The sequence below is a fragment of the Serinus canaria genome, chromosome 21 (genome assembly GCF_022539315.1).
Source record: "Serinus canaria isolate serCan28SL12 chromosome 21, serCan2020, whole genome shotgun sequence".
NCBI lineage: Eukaryota > Metazoa > Chordata > Aves > Passeriformes > Fringillidae > Serinus > Serinus canaria.
Genome location: NC_066334.1, coordinates 3131212 through 3147701, shown reverse-complemented (window position 1 = coordinate 3147701; position 16490 = coordinate 3131212). Strand labels below are relative to the sequence as shown.

The 16490-nt window shown below is 42.0% G+C and overlaps 2 protein-coding genes across 6 annotated transcripts in view; one reads left to right on the top strand and one right to left on the bottom strand.

The window, feature by feature from the left end:
- VPS13D (vacuolar protein sorting 13 homolog D) overlaps nucleotides 1-14245 on the bottom strand; it is a 102672-nt gene extending 88427 nt beyond the window's left edge. For all 4 annotated transcript variants that reach the window (XM_050982564.1, XM_050982567.1, XM_050982565.1 and 1 more), the window contains exons 1-18: nucleotides 14127-14245; nucleotides 11597-11765; nucleotides 10663-10740; nucleotides 10246-10436; nucleotides 9847-9927; nucleotides 9399-9515; nucleotides 9077-9181; nucleotides 8578-8748; nucleotides 7858-7958; nucleotides 7232-7400; nucleotides 5794-5886; nucleotides 4651-4861; nucleotides 3955-4134; nucleotides 3607-3737; nucleotides 2836-2908; nucleotides 2179-2343; nucleotides 852-982; nucleotides 362-494 (exon numbers count right to left, since the gene is read on the bottom strand). In XM_050982564.1, coding sequence (XP_050838521.1) covers nucleotides 362-494; nucleotides 852-982; nucleotides 2179-2343; nucleotides 2836-2908; nucleotides 3607-3737; nucleotides 3955-4134; nucleotides 4651-4861; nucleotides 5794-5886; nucleotides 7232-7400; nucleotides 7858-7958; nucleotides 8578-8748; nucleotides 9077-9181; nucleotides 9399-9515; nucleotides 9847-9927; nucleotides 10246-10436; nucleotides 10663-10740; nucleotides 11597-11693 — 2227 coding nt within the window. In that variant the 5' untranslated portion in view covers nucleotides 11694-11765; nucleotides 14127-14245. The remainder of the gene's footprint in view (nucleotides 1-361; nucleotides 495-851; nucleotides 983-2178; nucleotides 2344-2835; nucleotides 2909-3606; nucleotides 3738-3954; nucleotides 4135-4650; nucleotides 4862-5793; nucleotides 5887-7231; nucleotides 7401-7857; nucleotides 7959-8577; nucleotides 8749-9076; nucleotides 9182-9398; nucleotides 9516-9846; nucleotides 9928-10245; nucleotides 10437-10662; nucleotides 10741-11596; nucleotides 11766-14126) is intronic.
- A 99-nt stretch (nucleotides 14246-14344) lies between these two features.
- LOC127060341 (uncharacterized) lies at nucleotides 14345-15983 on the top strand. 2 transcript variants are annotated; one of them, XR_007779271.1, is made up of 2 exons: nucleotides 14345-14735; nucleotides 14872-14931. XR_007779271.1 is itself a non-coding variant. In XM_050982604.1 (2 exons), exons 1-2 carry the CDS (start codon nucleotides 14481-14483, stop codon nucleotides 15862-15864), a joined length of 741 nt encoding a protein of 246 aa, XP_050838561.1. In that variant the 5' UTR covers nucleotides 14357-14480; the 3' UTR covers nucleotides 15865-15983. The 2 variants fall into 2 exon arrangements, 1 of the variants encoding a protein (XP_050838561.1); XM_050982604.1 differs by lacking the exon at nucleotides 14872-14931 and adding an exon at nucleotides 15379-15983 and having other exon boundaries at nucleotides 14357-14735.
- Nucleotides 15984-16490: the final 507 nt, after the last annotated feature.

Genomic DNA, 16490 nt, shown 5'->3' with positions numbered 1-16490 from the left:
TACAGAAGCTACTAAAATACATTATTGTGTCATTTTTAACCCACTTACTGCAAGATTTACTTTTGATCAAGTTGTCAAAAAAAGAACCCATTACTCTGCCCACACAATTCTTCTGATCCTCAAAACCAAATGAAAGGTAAGAGCTACTTAACTACAGTATTTTTATCATCATCAGGTTTTATCCAATTGGCTTTATTGCCTAATATTAACTTACATTTTATTATCTTAAGAAAAGGATTTTTTTCTACTTTACAAAGCAGGAATATCCCCCAAAACTTCCCTGCACTTTTTTAACCTTTTTTAAGTTCTGACTTTCTGAAAGAAGATAGAAAAGGAAAGCTGCAATAATTCTAGATCATACCTTGAGAATTTGTGAGTAATATTCTTCCCAGATCTACAACAACCAACACAGGATCCACAAATTTGAAATCATCGGGAAAGATCACCTGAGGGGCAGAGATATCAAGGCACACGGACCAGCTTTTGCTGTTTTCCTGGAAGTTAAGAAGAAAGACATAATAGCCCACAAGAAAACAAACCCAAAAAGCCATGTGAAATATCTAATCTGTCACTTTTGCTCCTAATGAGCTGTCACAAACTCCAGCACACTCAGGTTTGGTATCTTGTTAAACCACAGACTCCCACTGTAGTCAATTAAAAAAAAAAAAACAAACATTTTAAGGAGGTGAAAACATGTCCTGCACCTCAAGCCTGGATTGACTGACAGCAAAAGGCACCTAGAACACCTCCTGCTCACAAAGAGCATCACACAAACAACAAACCTCACTCTTTAGAGCTCCAAGTCCTAAAGTGTAGAAGTCTACACAAACATTCTGGGGGCAAAAACTTACAATGAAGTCTCCAACTAATAAACGATCGATCGTTTGTCTGATTTCAGCTTTTGTCTGCATTTTCAGCTTGTTGTACTGTCTTCTGGCAGCTTCAGCCACTCTTGCTTCTAACTCAGACTGATAACCAAAACCTGCACAAGAGAGGGAAAACTCACTAGGTATAACTTTGTTCACCCTTCATTGAATCAGAAGAAAAAAAGGAAGAAAAAAAAAGAGAAAATATTTATTTTAAATTTTAGTAATAAAATGCAGAACAGGAAAACAAACAGGTGAAAGTCACTGTCTGTGCCTAATCACCAGGCTGCTTCACAGAAAAAAGGAAGTATTTAAGCACAAAACAAATAATCACCCTAAAAAAATACTTCCCAATCAATTTTCTGGTCTTTCTCTGGAGGTCTATTCTCTCACAGACCTCCAGTCCAAATAATTAAATTTGAGTAATGCAGAAAGGGTGCTAAGCATGGCCACAGAGGAAATTCTGACTAAACATTAAGATGTGCATGTGTAGGCAGTGGTTTTTTGTTTGCTTTGTTGGTTTGTTTGTTTTAAACTTGAATATTTATGAAATATTCTCACCTTGGAAGAAAAGATGCAACATGCACCTTTATACCAGGTAACTTGAATCTTTTGGTATTTACCATAATCAGCAGAAAAACAACTGGTATTTCAAGAACATTTTCACGTTCCTAATGTTACTTACTGTCACTTCTCATCTCCTCAGAATCTGAACAACCAAAACTGCAAAGGTGGCCACTTTACAGTGTTACAGGCTCAGGTACTAGAACCCTAAATCTTGCTGTGCTTAGAAATTTAAGGAATGAGTATGTTCAAATGTAAAAATCAAGGTCTCTCAAGAAGCTGTAACAAAGGGCAGCCTTAATCTCATCAACACAAAAAAATACAACAGCAATTAGAATGGTATTTCCTCTGTATCATTACTATAGAAATACTCTTTTAATTGCTCTCTCAAAAAAACTCCATCAATTGCCAGAACAGGTTACAGGAACAACTCCCTTCTCCTTATTTATGCATTTTAATTTAGGGGACATGAACATCCACCATGGGGCATAACACCAACCTGCAATTTTAAAGCAGAAGTTGTATGAGTCTACCAAAGCAAAATCCCTGATTCAGTAAAACAAAGAACAAAACAAAGGAACAAAACCCTCCAGACAAGACTTGGAGTATTGTTAAACTTGAACTTAAAGTGAAGATTCTTTGCTTTATAATTCTAAAAATGAAAATAAATAAAAATCAAAGGCAAGAAAAGATGTAATTCCACCAACAAAACCCCAACCCCACCAAAAAAAACACAGTAAAGGTTAACCTGAGGTATGAACCCTTCCCTTGTAGAAGAAGTCTGCTACTTTCTTAATGGCTTGTGGATTGTAAATAATATTTAGAGGTCTGGTACTGACTTCCAGGCGCCTCTCAAAAGTGCTGTGGATTGGATTTCTTTCATAAAGCATCTCAAATACTGGGGCATCAGGATCTGCAACAGAATAAAAAATTACTTATAAAAAGCAGCTGTAAAAAACCCAAAACAAACAAATAAGACAAAAGCAAGAAACAACTCCCAAAGAATTTAATAACTGATTTTTAACTGGCACTACTGGGAAAGCACAAGTGTCAAAGGATCCTTCAGTAATACAAAAAGGAAATAACATGATCAACTTCTACAATCAGCAAATTCAACCAGTTTATATATACAAAAACCTTTGTAGAATTGGGGTTCTAATGTTGAACTTCTATTTCTTTTTAAACCAAAACAAACAGTAAGTGCAACTCCAACTGTCTTGAAATACATAATTTCTTCCTTTCTTTAAAGCCAACCTGCATGCACCTGACATCTTGAACAAAGCTTCTATGATTTTATCTTTACCATGTGCAAAAAGCATTTGCATTAATTCAAACTCTAGATACTTATTTTCAAATTTTCTGATTTGTAGAAATTATCTCATCAAACATAAAATGAAATCTTTACCAGTGTTCTGATTATTCATTTCTGAGGACAAACTTTGGAGTCCAAAGGAAGACATGCAGCCAACCTCTTTTTGCTAATAAGAATTTAAAAGAAAAAGACTGTTTAGATAAAATCAACCAAGCCACCTGATAAACATAAAATTCTTTTCTGTTGAACTATATGTACAGTCTGAGATTATTAGATGCATTTTTTCCCCTGACATGGTCAAGCAAAAGAAGGCAATATGACTAAGCAGCAAACACTCCCCACTCCTGCAGCAGACAAGCAGAATTCTGAAATGCAAACTGCAGTCAATACAAAGTACAAAATATATGGGAAACCCTCACGGCTTTAGATTCAAATTTTGCTCACTCAGAAGAGAGCTTTGAAATCTTTTCTAGAATTTATCTGTGCATTTAGCTTACCAGCATACAGGTACAGGACCATTACTTGGGCCACACAGCTTTATGGAAAAGAACAATCACTGATTAAGCAGCAATGCTGATTGTTCCAAAAATCAAATGTTCAACAAATTTGAAATTTTATCTTCTTTTCAACACATAAAACTGAAAGGTTAAAGTCACAAGCATACAGTAAAGCAGAATAAAATATGAAGAGTTCTACAAATGATATTTGGAAAGAGAGGGAAAAAGTAAATTCAACAGGTGGAAACTTCTCAAGACTTTTGTTTTCCGTTTCTGGGATAAGAAATGTTTTGAGTTTTGGAGTATGGCTATTTTCATACACAATTATGCATCCCACAGAATAACTTATAGGGGTTTTGTCACCTACAGGATTTGGAAAAACAAGAACAGGAAATATGGTCCCTTCTGTTGCCAAATCCCTCAGGAAAAGACCACCAAGCTGAACTTTGAGAAGAGAAGATTTTCTGCGAGGAAGGGATTCTGCCAAGACCTTTACACCTGGAATATAAATACATAAAATTATTCTCTTTCTTTTAGTACAGCGTACATTTTATTTAAATTTTACAAATAAAAAATACTGTCTGACAAACAAGTATTTTTGAAGTCTTTATATATATTTGTTTCTACTAAAAAATTTAACATGGAAATTTTTTATATAGTACAATGATTGTGAGGCAGCTCTCATATTTTTTAAGAACAGAAATGGGCTTAATACCTGAAAACTCCAGCTGCATAAAAGCAGTCTCTTCAGCATGCAACACCTTTTTCTTCCTATGCAAGAGAGTGAAAGAGCCACCCTGCAGCTGTAGATTTAATTTAGCAAAAACATGATCTCTCTTGGTAAAGGTATTCATGCTGGAAGCATCTGCAGCAGGATCAAAAAATTCATCCGTGCCTAATAAAAAACAAAACGAACACATTAAATAAATTAAGTTTCTAGAGGGCTCCTAAAGAACAAGAAAGTTCCTATGAATATGAAAATAAAGATTTCTCTAGCCCTTGGGGGGGAAAATAGAAACAAAATTTAGAGCAGATAGACCTTTTTCCTTAAAAAAAAAAAAAGAATATTCCATGAAATTCTTCTATTTCAATCAAGATAAGGCAAGCCTGAATTTACAAAGACCCAAAAACCCAGTACTAATCCCATTACACCCAGTCACATGACCCACACATACATTTGAACAGAAGTCCCGAAGCCCTTTGCCATAAATGACAGTAACAATGAAAGCAAATCTATTCCCTGTATTGCTCTGGAAATAAGCAGGAACCCAGGCACTGACACACTGCCCAGGTTGCTCAGCTTTAGGCAGGCTCTGCTGCCTGGGCACATCAGCTGGCAGAGAATCCTTTAACAGTACCAGCCCACCTGGAGCAGGTATCAAACCATGGAGCAAACCCTGTGTTTCCATACCCAGTATGTCTTCTGGATTCCACTGCTCCTTGGGGTCTGGCAGCAGCCCTTCAAAAGGTTCACCTTCATATGTCTGCTGAGCATATCCATACCAGCCTCCCCAGCCAGGAAACCAGGACTGCAGGTACTGCAGCATGCCAGAGCTGCTGTCACGGGTGGGCTCTGCTGCAGGGGAGCCTCCAATGGAATCAGGCAAGGGCTCCTTAACACTCTGTTTGAACATTCAGGACATACATGTTACTGCTGCTGAGTGAGAGTGACACCAATGTACAAAAAACACCACAATAAACACACAATTTCATCTCCTATTTACTCAGCAGTCCAGCAGTGATATTCTCAATCAATATTCAGCCCAGAGGAGAGCAGCAGCAAAGAAGTAACAAACATATCATCACTTAACAGCATATTCATCTAAAAGTATGCATGTGATTATGCACATATGAAGCCATGTGTCACCATTTAAATCTCAGTCTAGAAACACTAAACCAAAGAAGTCATTTGACACCATAAAGTACAGCTCTACATTTTAGCATTTGTATTTGCAAGAGATTATGTTGTGTTGTTACGGAAATTAGTCCATATTTAATGCAGTGTGTTCCCCAAGCTATTTCCACGAGGCTCACTTCTGTCACGTGTTTATTTTGGGAAAATATTCATTACAGGCCTTCATCTCCACTCTCTGTTTTTAAGATGGAGAGTGGTATTGATTTTCTGATCCTGTAGACTGGGATTTTCCACATGAACAAATTCAGCACCCAGCTGAGGTGGGGAAATACCTGAAGGAGAAGTGGCCAAAGCTCCACCTCTACACTGATTCATGGATGGTAGCCAATGCTCTGTGGGGATGGCTGGAGAGGTGGAAAGAGGCTAATTGGCAGCATAGAGGAAAACCAATTTGAGTTTTCCTGACCTAGGAATTCTGGCAAGGATCCTGCTGTGGAACATCACCATATGGCAAGACAAGATTTCACTGTGCAAATGACACAACAGCAAAAACTGCAGGAACTGTGCATTCTGCAATTTTAGCATTAATGCCACACTTTTAAATCAATGAAAATACATGCTCAGGCTCTCCAGCAGAACAATACCTCAGATAATCACTTAAAGATTCCAAATATTACCCTGTACAGAGAATGTTCTCACCTCAGCTAAATCATGAAATTTATTATGGACTATCTCATACAGAACCTTCAACTCCTCATAAGTCAGCTCATCCTCAATACGATGCATTTCTGCCTGGAAAGACAAAAAAAGTAAAGTACCTGCATTAAAGGAGTACAGAATCTTGTTCACAAACATGTCAAGTACCTCTGCACTGATTTAGGGACTTGTAGAAAAAACTAAGATGACATTAATGATCATATCCAAGTGCCTCAGCACATGAAAATTAATTAAAGTCATGTAGGCAATTGTAACACTGACAATCCCTTAAATTATAAATAAAGCTTATTTGCATTGCAAAATACAATATTTTAGCACTGTAAAAAAATTCACAACTGTATCCTCCTATTAAAAATAAGAAGCAAGATTTGCAGGACAAAAATTAAATCAGGGAAAATAAATTGATTTAAGAGAATGCCTTGCTTAGCCAGGAGCAAAAAAAGCTTCTGTCTTGAGTAAAGAAGGTGGAGGAAATGAACTGGGTAAATTAGGACAATGTAGTATTCATAGTCAGTTACTCAGACATGTTGTCTTCTTTGCACTGATTAACAAGTTGTTTGAGGGAACTGATGATTCACCCAAGTCTAAAAAACCTATCATGAAACAGCAAAGCAGAAGATTTTTCTAGTCCACTGCCATTACCCTTGTTACATTTCACAGTTCTGCTGAACACAATATGTGCTCTGTAAGACCTGGCTTTGAAAAGTACTATAAAAATTTTCTGTACATTAGGATACTCCAACAGTTCATACTCAATTAACAAAAGTAAGGATTACATACAACTTAAAAGTATCAACAGAATTCCTTAAATTCTTTAATACAGGTGTGGTACAAGGTGGCCTGAACTGATTGGAAGAAAAAGTCCCAATATACCTAAAGATAAAAAGCTTCTAATTGTAGTTCATGGGTTTTTTCTTTCTGAAGTAGGTCATAGGTTCATTATTAGGGGCACTAAATTCTTCATCCTCAAATGAACTTGGCAAAACAACACAAATAAACAATCCCAACTATCAAATAGCCACAATTTTCACCAATTATCTACCCAAGCATATGGGCAGACACATTTCTGGTACTTAAATACCTTTTGGATCTACAGAGAACATGAGTTAAGAAAACATTTTACCAACTGTCACAGGCATTCTGCAGCAGTTAATGCTATTTTTAGTGAACACTGCTTACAGATCAAAAACCAGACAGCTTTTTGCAGTGCAAAACAAAAACACATGAGGCCTGCATCTCCCACAAGCCCAGGTCTCTTCATTAAAATCTCAGCTGCAGTCAGCAGACAGTTCAGTGAAAACAGCCTGCAGGACAACTGAAGATGTCTCTTAACTCATCCAGGTTTTAAACATGAAAAGATGAAACAAACCAAGTGCAATATCATTAACCATCACTCTAGAAGAAACTCAAGTCTCAATACCTGGTCTGCAGCAGACAGTGGTTCCCCCTTCAGCTTGCTGTAGTACATGTCTGTGTAGGACACGGCGTCCCGGGCCCGATGCAGAGCAAATGCCCAGGTGGAACGCTGCCTCTGCTCCCTGATCTCCCAAAGATTTGCATTCAGGGCAAAGATCCACCATTCCCGGCAGCTGAAACAATTTTCAATTACTGTAGTACCAGTAATTGCATTAAAAAAACCTAAGGCAAGTGCATGTCCATGGTGAAAGGTCCAGGAGACTCAGTGCAAAGCAGTGGGCCAGCAGCCAGGGAAAGCAGCAGCACTGGAGCCAGCACAGATGGGCTGGTCCTACAGACTCTACAGGACAGGGCTCCCCAAGGCCCTGCCACTCCACTGGGATTTAGTCCAGCTGCCACACAGCAGGCACAGACAACAAAATTTAGAGTTACACAGACTGGACTGAAAGCCTCAGGTAAGGATAATTTGACATTTGAATTACATCTCAATATTTTTAATTGATTTCTGAAGTAGGGAACAAAACATGAAACCTGAATCTGTAACATTTGATTATTATGTGTGGTTTTGTATTTCTCTCATTCTAGTTTTTCTAATACAGCTGACAACACCACATATGGAGATGTACTTACTTTTCTGTTACTGTAACCTTTGGTTTCCACTTCCTGTATTTAAGCTGTCGTTCCTTTCTATCCAGTTCCTTTAAAAATCCTATGATCTGCTGATACTGCATCTTTTAATGAAACAACACACAAATCAATGAGGTGGTACTGAAGTGTTTTCCCAAGAAAAAAAGGAGAGGAAAAAAACCCAGCCAAAAACCCAACCACAGGTTTGGTTTACTGGCAGCAATGGCCTGTACACAGTGCAGAATAATGTTAATTCACAATTTTGTTCCCCAGTGTGGCATATCTTCTCCCAGCCACTAGTAGCTCATGTCTGACATTCCATTTATGGCTTTATTTACAAATACACAGAATGAAATTTTCCATGTCAGGTTATCAACATCAACTGCTTTTGTACATCGTACAGACCAACCTCCCCCAACATGCACCTTTCCTATCACTACAATAAACAGACAACAATTTAATTCTTTTTGCAAGAAACAGTTTCATTAAAATACATGAGTAATTCTGAATGCTTGACTTTGGAACAACTTATTCAATATATCTCTTTGAGCTGCCTCTCACACAAAATCTTTCAGAGAGTATTCATGCTCAGAGTAATTAATATTAATAATTTTTAATGCAGAGAGTATTTATGCTACAATCACAGCATTTAAATTGTCACAAACACTGGCACAGTTTTATGATACCTCTTCAGTTACTGGCAGGTAAAAGGTTGGTATTTACCTGGGAAAGCTTCAGGGGTATTGTCTCCAGCTGAATGTCACATTCCAGCCGTGGAGTATGCCGGGACCTTAAAGGCTCCTTAGAACAATTTCTCTTGAGAAGAGCAGAAGTGCAAACTGGCTCCATGATGTAATTGTGATCACGACTTTCCATGCTTCTATCCATTGCTTCCTGGGGGTTACAAGCAAATTACTCTCTAAGAAGTGAGTGTACAACAGTCATTAGGATGCACTGGTTTCATGTACTAGAATGTACTTTATTAGCAGGCCAGTCCATTGGAAGAAAACTTCTTGAACATGTTCTCTCTTCAAAAATAAAACGAGCTATTTCATAGCACAGCCTTTGTGGGTTACACATGTACCTTATCAGTAAAGCATGAAACCATAGACTTCTTTTGCTCTTAAAAGACCTGATCCAATAAATTCTACATCAGTCAGGTCTGTAGTACAGAAAGGAGACTAACAACCTGTCTTTCATATGCAAAAGCTCTTTCACATACCTGTAGCTGACCAGGAGGCAGGTCACCCAGTAAAGTGCAACTGGTATCCCAATAAACACTGAAATCAGCAACTTCCATCTGTTTTTTCCGCATCAGCTTCTCCACCTGCAGTAGAAGAAGTGGAGTAAAGTCAAGATCAGACACCACGTGCCATGTAGTTTTTAGTTCATACCCAATAAAATACATGAAATGCACAGAGTCAATTTATTACAACAACCAAAAAAGATTTTTAAGATGCTGTATGTTCTTTTGAATACTTGCTAGCACCCATAAAATGCAGCATCCCATCTGAGCTGCTCTTGTACACACAAGTTGCACTTACTGGTTCAAACACTGCATTTTGCATTGAGACATTTTTGATGCAGATGCCAAATGCAAACGGCTGCGAGGGATTTGTGACACCATCCTCAAACCTCAAATGCACATCCTGGATTTTTAACTGGACAGAAAAAAAACATTACTAGAGATATGCTATTTAAATCATAATAGCAAACAGTAGTATTTTCACTAACGCTGGAACAATTTAATATTTAATTTCTGCAATTTTCCAACAAATTTCTACTAGATATTTACCCTAACAGAAACCCTATTCCTCATTTCTGATTTGTACTCCCTGGTTCTACCTTCTCCTCAGATACCAGCAGTCCCTGCCCTTTTCCCCATAAATGAGTCACTTTCACAACACACTGTACTTTTTTTGCTATCCTACAATTATTCTCCATTTTAAAGGCAAATGTGTAACTGCCAAGCACTCAAAAGCAAAGACTTACTTCAATGTTTTCTACAATTCTTGTGACTACAGATGCAGTAACTGAGTACCAGTAAGACTCCCCTTTCTGTTGTTGTTCTTTCTGAAAGAGGAAACAGGGATAAGCATTACTAACCACTGTAACACCTGGTAAGGAGACAATATACTTTGTTACACTGAAATCACTGTTAACAGGGAGAAAGAAAAACTAAACAAGTTAACTTAAGATATTTATGGATTTCTGACATATGTGGGACATAGGACATAATGGTGAGCGGTGGTAGGACAGAAATTGCACTATGTGAGCATATGGAAATCTAACTCTATTTCCTGTGCACTTGTTCTGTCTCTTGTTAGGAGACTTAAATACAATCCATCCACCACTGAGGTGTCTTCATCATGAAACACAAGTGTGACTCACCTTCCATTTTTCTTCAAGTGCCAGCAAAAGGGCTTTCTTGTGTTCTCTTTCTTGCAACTTTTCCTTTTCCTCATCAAACTCTTCTCTTTTTTCTGGTGCACCAATTAAGTGCAGTTTTGAGACAGATATCACCCATGGATCCACATGTGGACGATAAAAAGGGATCTGTAGTGTTATTTTGCCAATGAAACCTGAATAAACAAAACAGAAACACTATCAGATTGCTGTGAAAGTTTACTTTATCAACCTTGAAAATCCCCAAAGAAAAAGTGGTATAAGAAACAAACAAAGTAAAACAGAAATAACCAAAAAATCAGGCTACCTGTTGTTCAAGCCTCTGACTCACAGGTCCTCTAAAACATGCAATACTTCCTGTTTAGAAAATATCTGTCCTGCACACACAAGCAGAATACAAACCTGCCTTTACTTCAAATGGTAATTCCAGCTCCTTTAAGGCATCTTTTTTTAGTGGCAAGTTTTCCAATTCAACAGCACCTATACAAAGCAGAAGAAAAAGACAAGTCTACTAAACAGCTTGAAAGAAAACCAACTTGAACACTGTAAGCCTAAAACAACTGCCACTGGTTTTTTTAAAAATTAAATGGGATTTAATAAGAACAGCCAACCTATCACTTCAGGGTGTGTTAAGATCACAGTGGTTACTTAATACACTTGTTAATTTTCCAGTGTCATGTGCTCAAACCATTTCATGATGTCATCCAGAAGCAATCATCTGTAGGGTTTTAGAACTGAACTTCGTAGTAGCCACAGACAAAACCTCTCCCTATTGCCTTTTCAAAAGAGATACTTATTTTCTTAGTATTGTGAAAAGCACACACAGAAAAGCCTTGGAGTATTACAAAACCTTCTCACCAGAAGCAGCAGATAACAGCAGCAAAGGTGAACAGAAAGCATTGATTTGAGCACTCTGTACAAAGTACAAAACTCGTGGATGCAGCATGACACAAACCAGAGTACAGGGGAGCACCTATGAGCACTAAAAGGTAAGAGGCTGCAGGACACCTCCTGCCATGGTCCCTAGACAGGCAAGTTACTGAACACTATCAAGAAAAAATGACATAAATTCAACATGCTAAGGTAGCTAAGCATACTTTTGAAAATATTATGTAAATTGGTTTAAGAGTGTTGATAAAGAACAAAGAATATAAGATCATTTACTGTTCATTTTAAAGTTCTAGTACCAAACTCTGTATTAAAAGGGTTTATATAGATATTAAACAAAACATCAAGTGATTATTTCTATTCCACCTTCCAGCTGTCACAAAAAAATAACACTTTTCTAAATCAGAATATGAAAACAGTACAGAAGATAGCACAAAGCCTCCCTCACCCTTTAGAAGTGCCACTGAAAGTTGGTCTGTGTTCAGGTTATTGACATATTTGCCCAGGTAGGTGTTGAGGACCCAGGCTACCAATCCTTCCAACATGACTGTCCTAGAAGAAGAAAACTAATGCTTTTCTGTCATTTTTTGGATTTCTCTTCCATAATTAGTCTCAGCCTGAAAGAAAAAAACAAGAAAATTATTATCTGAAATATACACACTCAGCAGAGCTGACATCACAGTCACTTCAATCTATCTAAAGAGAAGTAAAAGCACTAAGGATGATTTCTACCTTAAAAAAGCTTTATCCTGTGTCCTTTAAATGTCAAATCAGCTTCAGAGAGATTTGCACATAAAGTTCATCTTTCCATCCTTCTTCTAACCAAAAAATTACTTTTTGGTGCAATAATCAACACAGCAAATCCACAATCCTCCTCCAGAAAAGGAAAGGACAAAACTCCACATTGATCTGAAGTTAGCACTGGCCTCCCTGACCTCTGCTGCCAGCATTGTCACCATGCTGGGTTTGCAGCCTGCTCTGAAGTAACAGCCTGAAGCCTTCTGTGTTTTTGTAGAATTCTTACATGACACTGTGTAGCAACTCACCCTACTCAAACCCCTTTTTGGGAGAGCGTGTGTGTGGGCAGTAATCAGATACAAGCCCCAAAAATAGCTCATCAACAGTTCCTGCAACAGGTTTTCAAAGTGGCAGCAGAGATTATTGCACTGAAGAGAGGAAAAGCTACACTGGTCACACTCCAGAACATTTCCCTTCACTCTTCTCCAGTCACTTCTGTTTCACCTCTGTGGCAATCAGGGTATTAAAATCCCAAAGTCCCTGTTCAGCTTTTTAACCACTGAATTGCAAAACTACTCATAACTCTTGCAAGGGCGGGGTGGAGCCTGGACCAGTAAGGAAAAAAGCATGCAGGCCATTCCTTGAGATTAGAAAGGAATAAATGTCTTGATTTTGTGGTTAAAAAACTCTCCCAATCCCATACACCTGCCTAAACCCTTGAATTCTACACAGTAGAAAAAGCAAGATACATCTTCTATTTACAGCTGACAATAGAAGGGAACAACAGCTTCAAGGGTCACATTTTAAACTTTTAATTAAGATTTAGAGTTTTTTCATTATGAGATTTGCTTGATTTTAGCCAGCCCCATTTAAACTTTTATTTCTTTCTTAAAAAGGCAGTGAAAATTTTAACTAATAGTTAAATTACATAACCATAACTAAGCAAGCAATGAAAGGCTTTTTCTAAAGGCTGAAAGTGAAACTGTGCTGCCCTGAAGAATGAAACAGAAAACAGCACAGGCAAGTTCGATTCAACTCAGTCACATGACCTCTTATAAAACGTGTTTTAACAGTTTTGCCTTTATAAAATTTCTCAACAATTTTCAAAAACAATGCTATTGTTCTACATAATAAAGACTAAGCACTTGTGCTCTTGGGCCACCAGCTTATATTATAGGTTTTTATTCTAATAATAATGACAAGATCAAACAAAAGTACATACAGTCATCTTTGTTACATGGTCATTAAAAAAAAAAAAGTCGGTAAGAGAAGGAATCTACAGGTGTTTGGAACCAAAGCAAAGGAAAGACCTTGAAGAAACATTTAGGCACAGCAGAGTTGAGCATCCCAGTGACTGAAACCCTCTGGTGCATGAACCATGCCCGAACTCACCCTAAGAACTGCAAATGAAGTACATCACATCCTTAACCTAAACTCATGGGGCATAACTAACCATATACAAATCTTTCAAATGTTTTAAAGCTTTTATATTTTTAACTCTCCAATGCACTGCTGTGCCCTGGGAAGAAAAATAAGGCATTTCTTTTCTATGACAATGCTTTAATTTCCTTAACACACACAGGACAAGAACTGTCAGGGTGAGAACCAAAGCCCAAAGCAGGCCCGGGCTGAAAGCGAAAGGAGGATGCGATTTTCCGCAGGGGGAGACATAGCAGGCCCTGGAGCGCCGGGGCCGGGACAGATGCCCGGGCAGCGGTCGGAGGGGCGGGGGGCTCTTCCAGCACCCCGTCACCCAAAACCGGGAGGGAAAGAGCCTCCGGGCCAGCGCTGAGACATGGGGTACCGGCAGCAGAGACCTGCGGGCTCGCACCGCGTGCCGGGGAGGAAGCGAAAGGTCACCTTGCCCGGCGGAGCGGGAGGGACCCCGCGGGAGCCCCGGGGAGCGTGAGGCGGCGAACGGCCCACGCCGGGCGGGGAGGCCCTGAGGGACCCCCAGGCCCCGCCGCGGGGCTGAGCCCCCCGCGCCCGGGGCAGCGCAGCGCTCCGCGCCCCGCGGCGGGCGCGGGCACCGGGACGCACCGCGGACGCCCCTCGCCCACCCGCCCTGGGGCGGGGCGCCGCGAGGGGCGTGCGGCAGGGAGGGGCCCCTCGGGCCGGACCCGAGGAGCGGCAGCGGCGGCTGACGCAGAAGGGAGAGGCAGCGGAGCCGGGGGTGCCCCGAGTCCCCTCCGTACCCCCTCGGGGCCAGCTCGGGAGCCCCCCGGGAGCCCCGGACTCACCTGCGCTGCGCTGCGGGCGGGGGGCGGCGGGCGCGCGCGCCGGGCGGTCGCGGGGGTGCGCCTGAGTGCGGGAGCGCCGAGCGATCGATGGGGCGGCGGCACCGCCCCCTGCAGGCGGGGCCTGGTAACGCCCCTGGGCTGGGCCCGAACCGGGGCCTCCGCGCCGCCCTCACGGAAATGGACTAGAACAGGGCAGGCTTGAATTCGGAACACGCCCTCACGGAAATGGGCTCGAACAGGGCGGGTTTGGGGCCGGAACACGCCCTCACGGAAATGGGCTCTAACAGGGCGGGTTTGGGGCCGGAACACGCCCTCACCGAATGCCCTCAAACAGAGCGGGTTTGAATTCGGAACATGCCCTCACAGAGATGGGCTCCAACAGGGAGTATTTGGAGTAGGAACACGCCCTCACGGAAATGGGCTCGAACAGTGCGGGTTTGGAGTCCGAAGATGCCCGAAGCTTCCGCACCGCCCTCACGGAAGGGGCTCAAACAGGGCGGGTTTGGAGTCCGAACATGCCCGTGGACTCCGCGCCGCCCTCACGGAAATGAGCTCGAACAGGGCGGGTTTAGGGTCGGAACACGCCCTCAGGGAAATGGGCTCGAACAGGTTGGGTTTGGGGTCGGAGCATGCCCTCAGGGAAATGGGCTCGAACAGGGTTTGGGGTCGGAGCGTGCCCTCAGGGAAATGGGCTCGAACAGGGTTTGGGGTCGGAGAATGCCCTCAGGGAAATGGGCTCGAACAGGGCGGGTTTGGGGTCGGAGCATGCCCTCAGGGAAATGGGCTCGAACAGGGCGGGTTTAGGGTCGGAACACCCCCTCAGGGAAATGGCCTCGAACAGGTTGGGTTTGGGGTCGGAGCATGCCCTCAGGGAAATGGGCTCGAACAGGGTTTGGGGTCGGAGCATGCCCTCAGGGAAATGGGCTCGAACAGGGCGGGTTTGGGGTCGGAGAATGCCCTCAGGGAAATGGGCTCGAACGGGGTTTGGGGTCGGAGCATGCCCTCAGGGAAATGGGCTCGAACAGGGAGGGTTTGGGGTCGGAGCATGCCCTCAGGGAAATGGGCTCGAACAGGGCGGGTTTGGGGTCGGAGAATGCCCTCAGGGAAATGGGCTCGAACGGGGTTTGGGGTCGGAGCATGCCCTCAGGGAAATGGGCTCGAACAGGGTTTGGGGTCGGAGCATGCCCTCAGGGAAATGGGCTCGAACGGGGTTTGGGGTCGGAGCATACCTCAGGGAAATGGGCTCGAACAGGGCGGGTTTGGGGTCGGAGCATGCCCTCAGGGAAATGGGCTCGAACAGGGTTTGGGGTCGGAGCATACCCTCAGGGAAATGGGCTCGAACGGGGTTTGGGGTCGGAGCATACCCTCAGGGAAATGGGCTCGAACAGGGTTTGGGGTCGGAGCGTGCCCTCAGGGAAATGGGCTCGAACAGGGAGGGTTTGGGGTCGGAGCATGCCCTCAGGGAAATGGGCTCGAACGGGGTTTGGGGTCGGAGCGTGCCCTCAGGGAAATGGGCTCGAACGGGGTTTGGGGTCGGAGCATGCCCTCAGGGAAATGGGCTCGAACAGGGTTTGGGGTCGGAGCATGCCCTCAGGGAAATGGGCTCGAACGGGGTTTGGGGTCGGAGCGTGCCCTCAGGGAAATGGGCTCGAACAGGGCGGGTTTGGGGTCGGAACATTCCCGTGGCCTCCGCGCCGCCCTCACAGAAATGGGCTCAAAGAGGTTCAAAGAGCTGTGAAAAATTAGGTTCTTGCCTAAATCCTTCAGTTCTGTAGTAGTTTCAATGTGCCCATTTTCAAATTCTTTCCTGAAAAATACCTTCAAGTGTAAGTTTAATAAAAATTTGCAAAAAGCTTCTTCATAGTAGAACTACAGACCTGTTTTGTCAGTTCCAGAAATAATTACAGCATATATAATACCATAGCTTTTTTGGAAGTTTTTTGTATTTTCAGAATCTGAATACTCCTTTGTAGCAATGTTATTCCAAAAGATCCTTTTCCATCTCAGGCTTCAGAAATAACCACTGTGTCTGTCCTGAGATAGGTGAGGACAGTTCAGTGGAAGTGCAGGGATCACACAGTCCAGCAGTGTTTTTATGGCATGAGACGAGGGTTATGTGTCACTGTATGACTTCAGTCCCGTGGGATTCAGACTGGATTGCAGATTCTGGTTGAACACAGCCACCACAATTGACAGTTAAGTCACAGATGTAAAATATAATTATGGGAAGTGCGTTCCTAAATACTGGCTTCCAAACCACTTCATTCAAGGAGAACCTCCACTAATTTTCTGTAAGATGGGGTTGGAGCTCCAGCATCATCAAGTAGTGAGGGAGAACAGGATTTTCAGGTTCTGAGGTTTGAG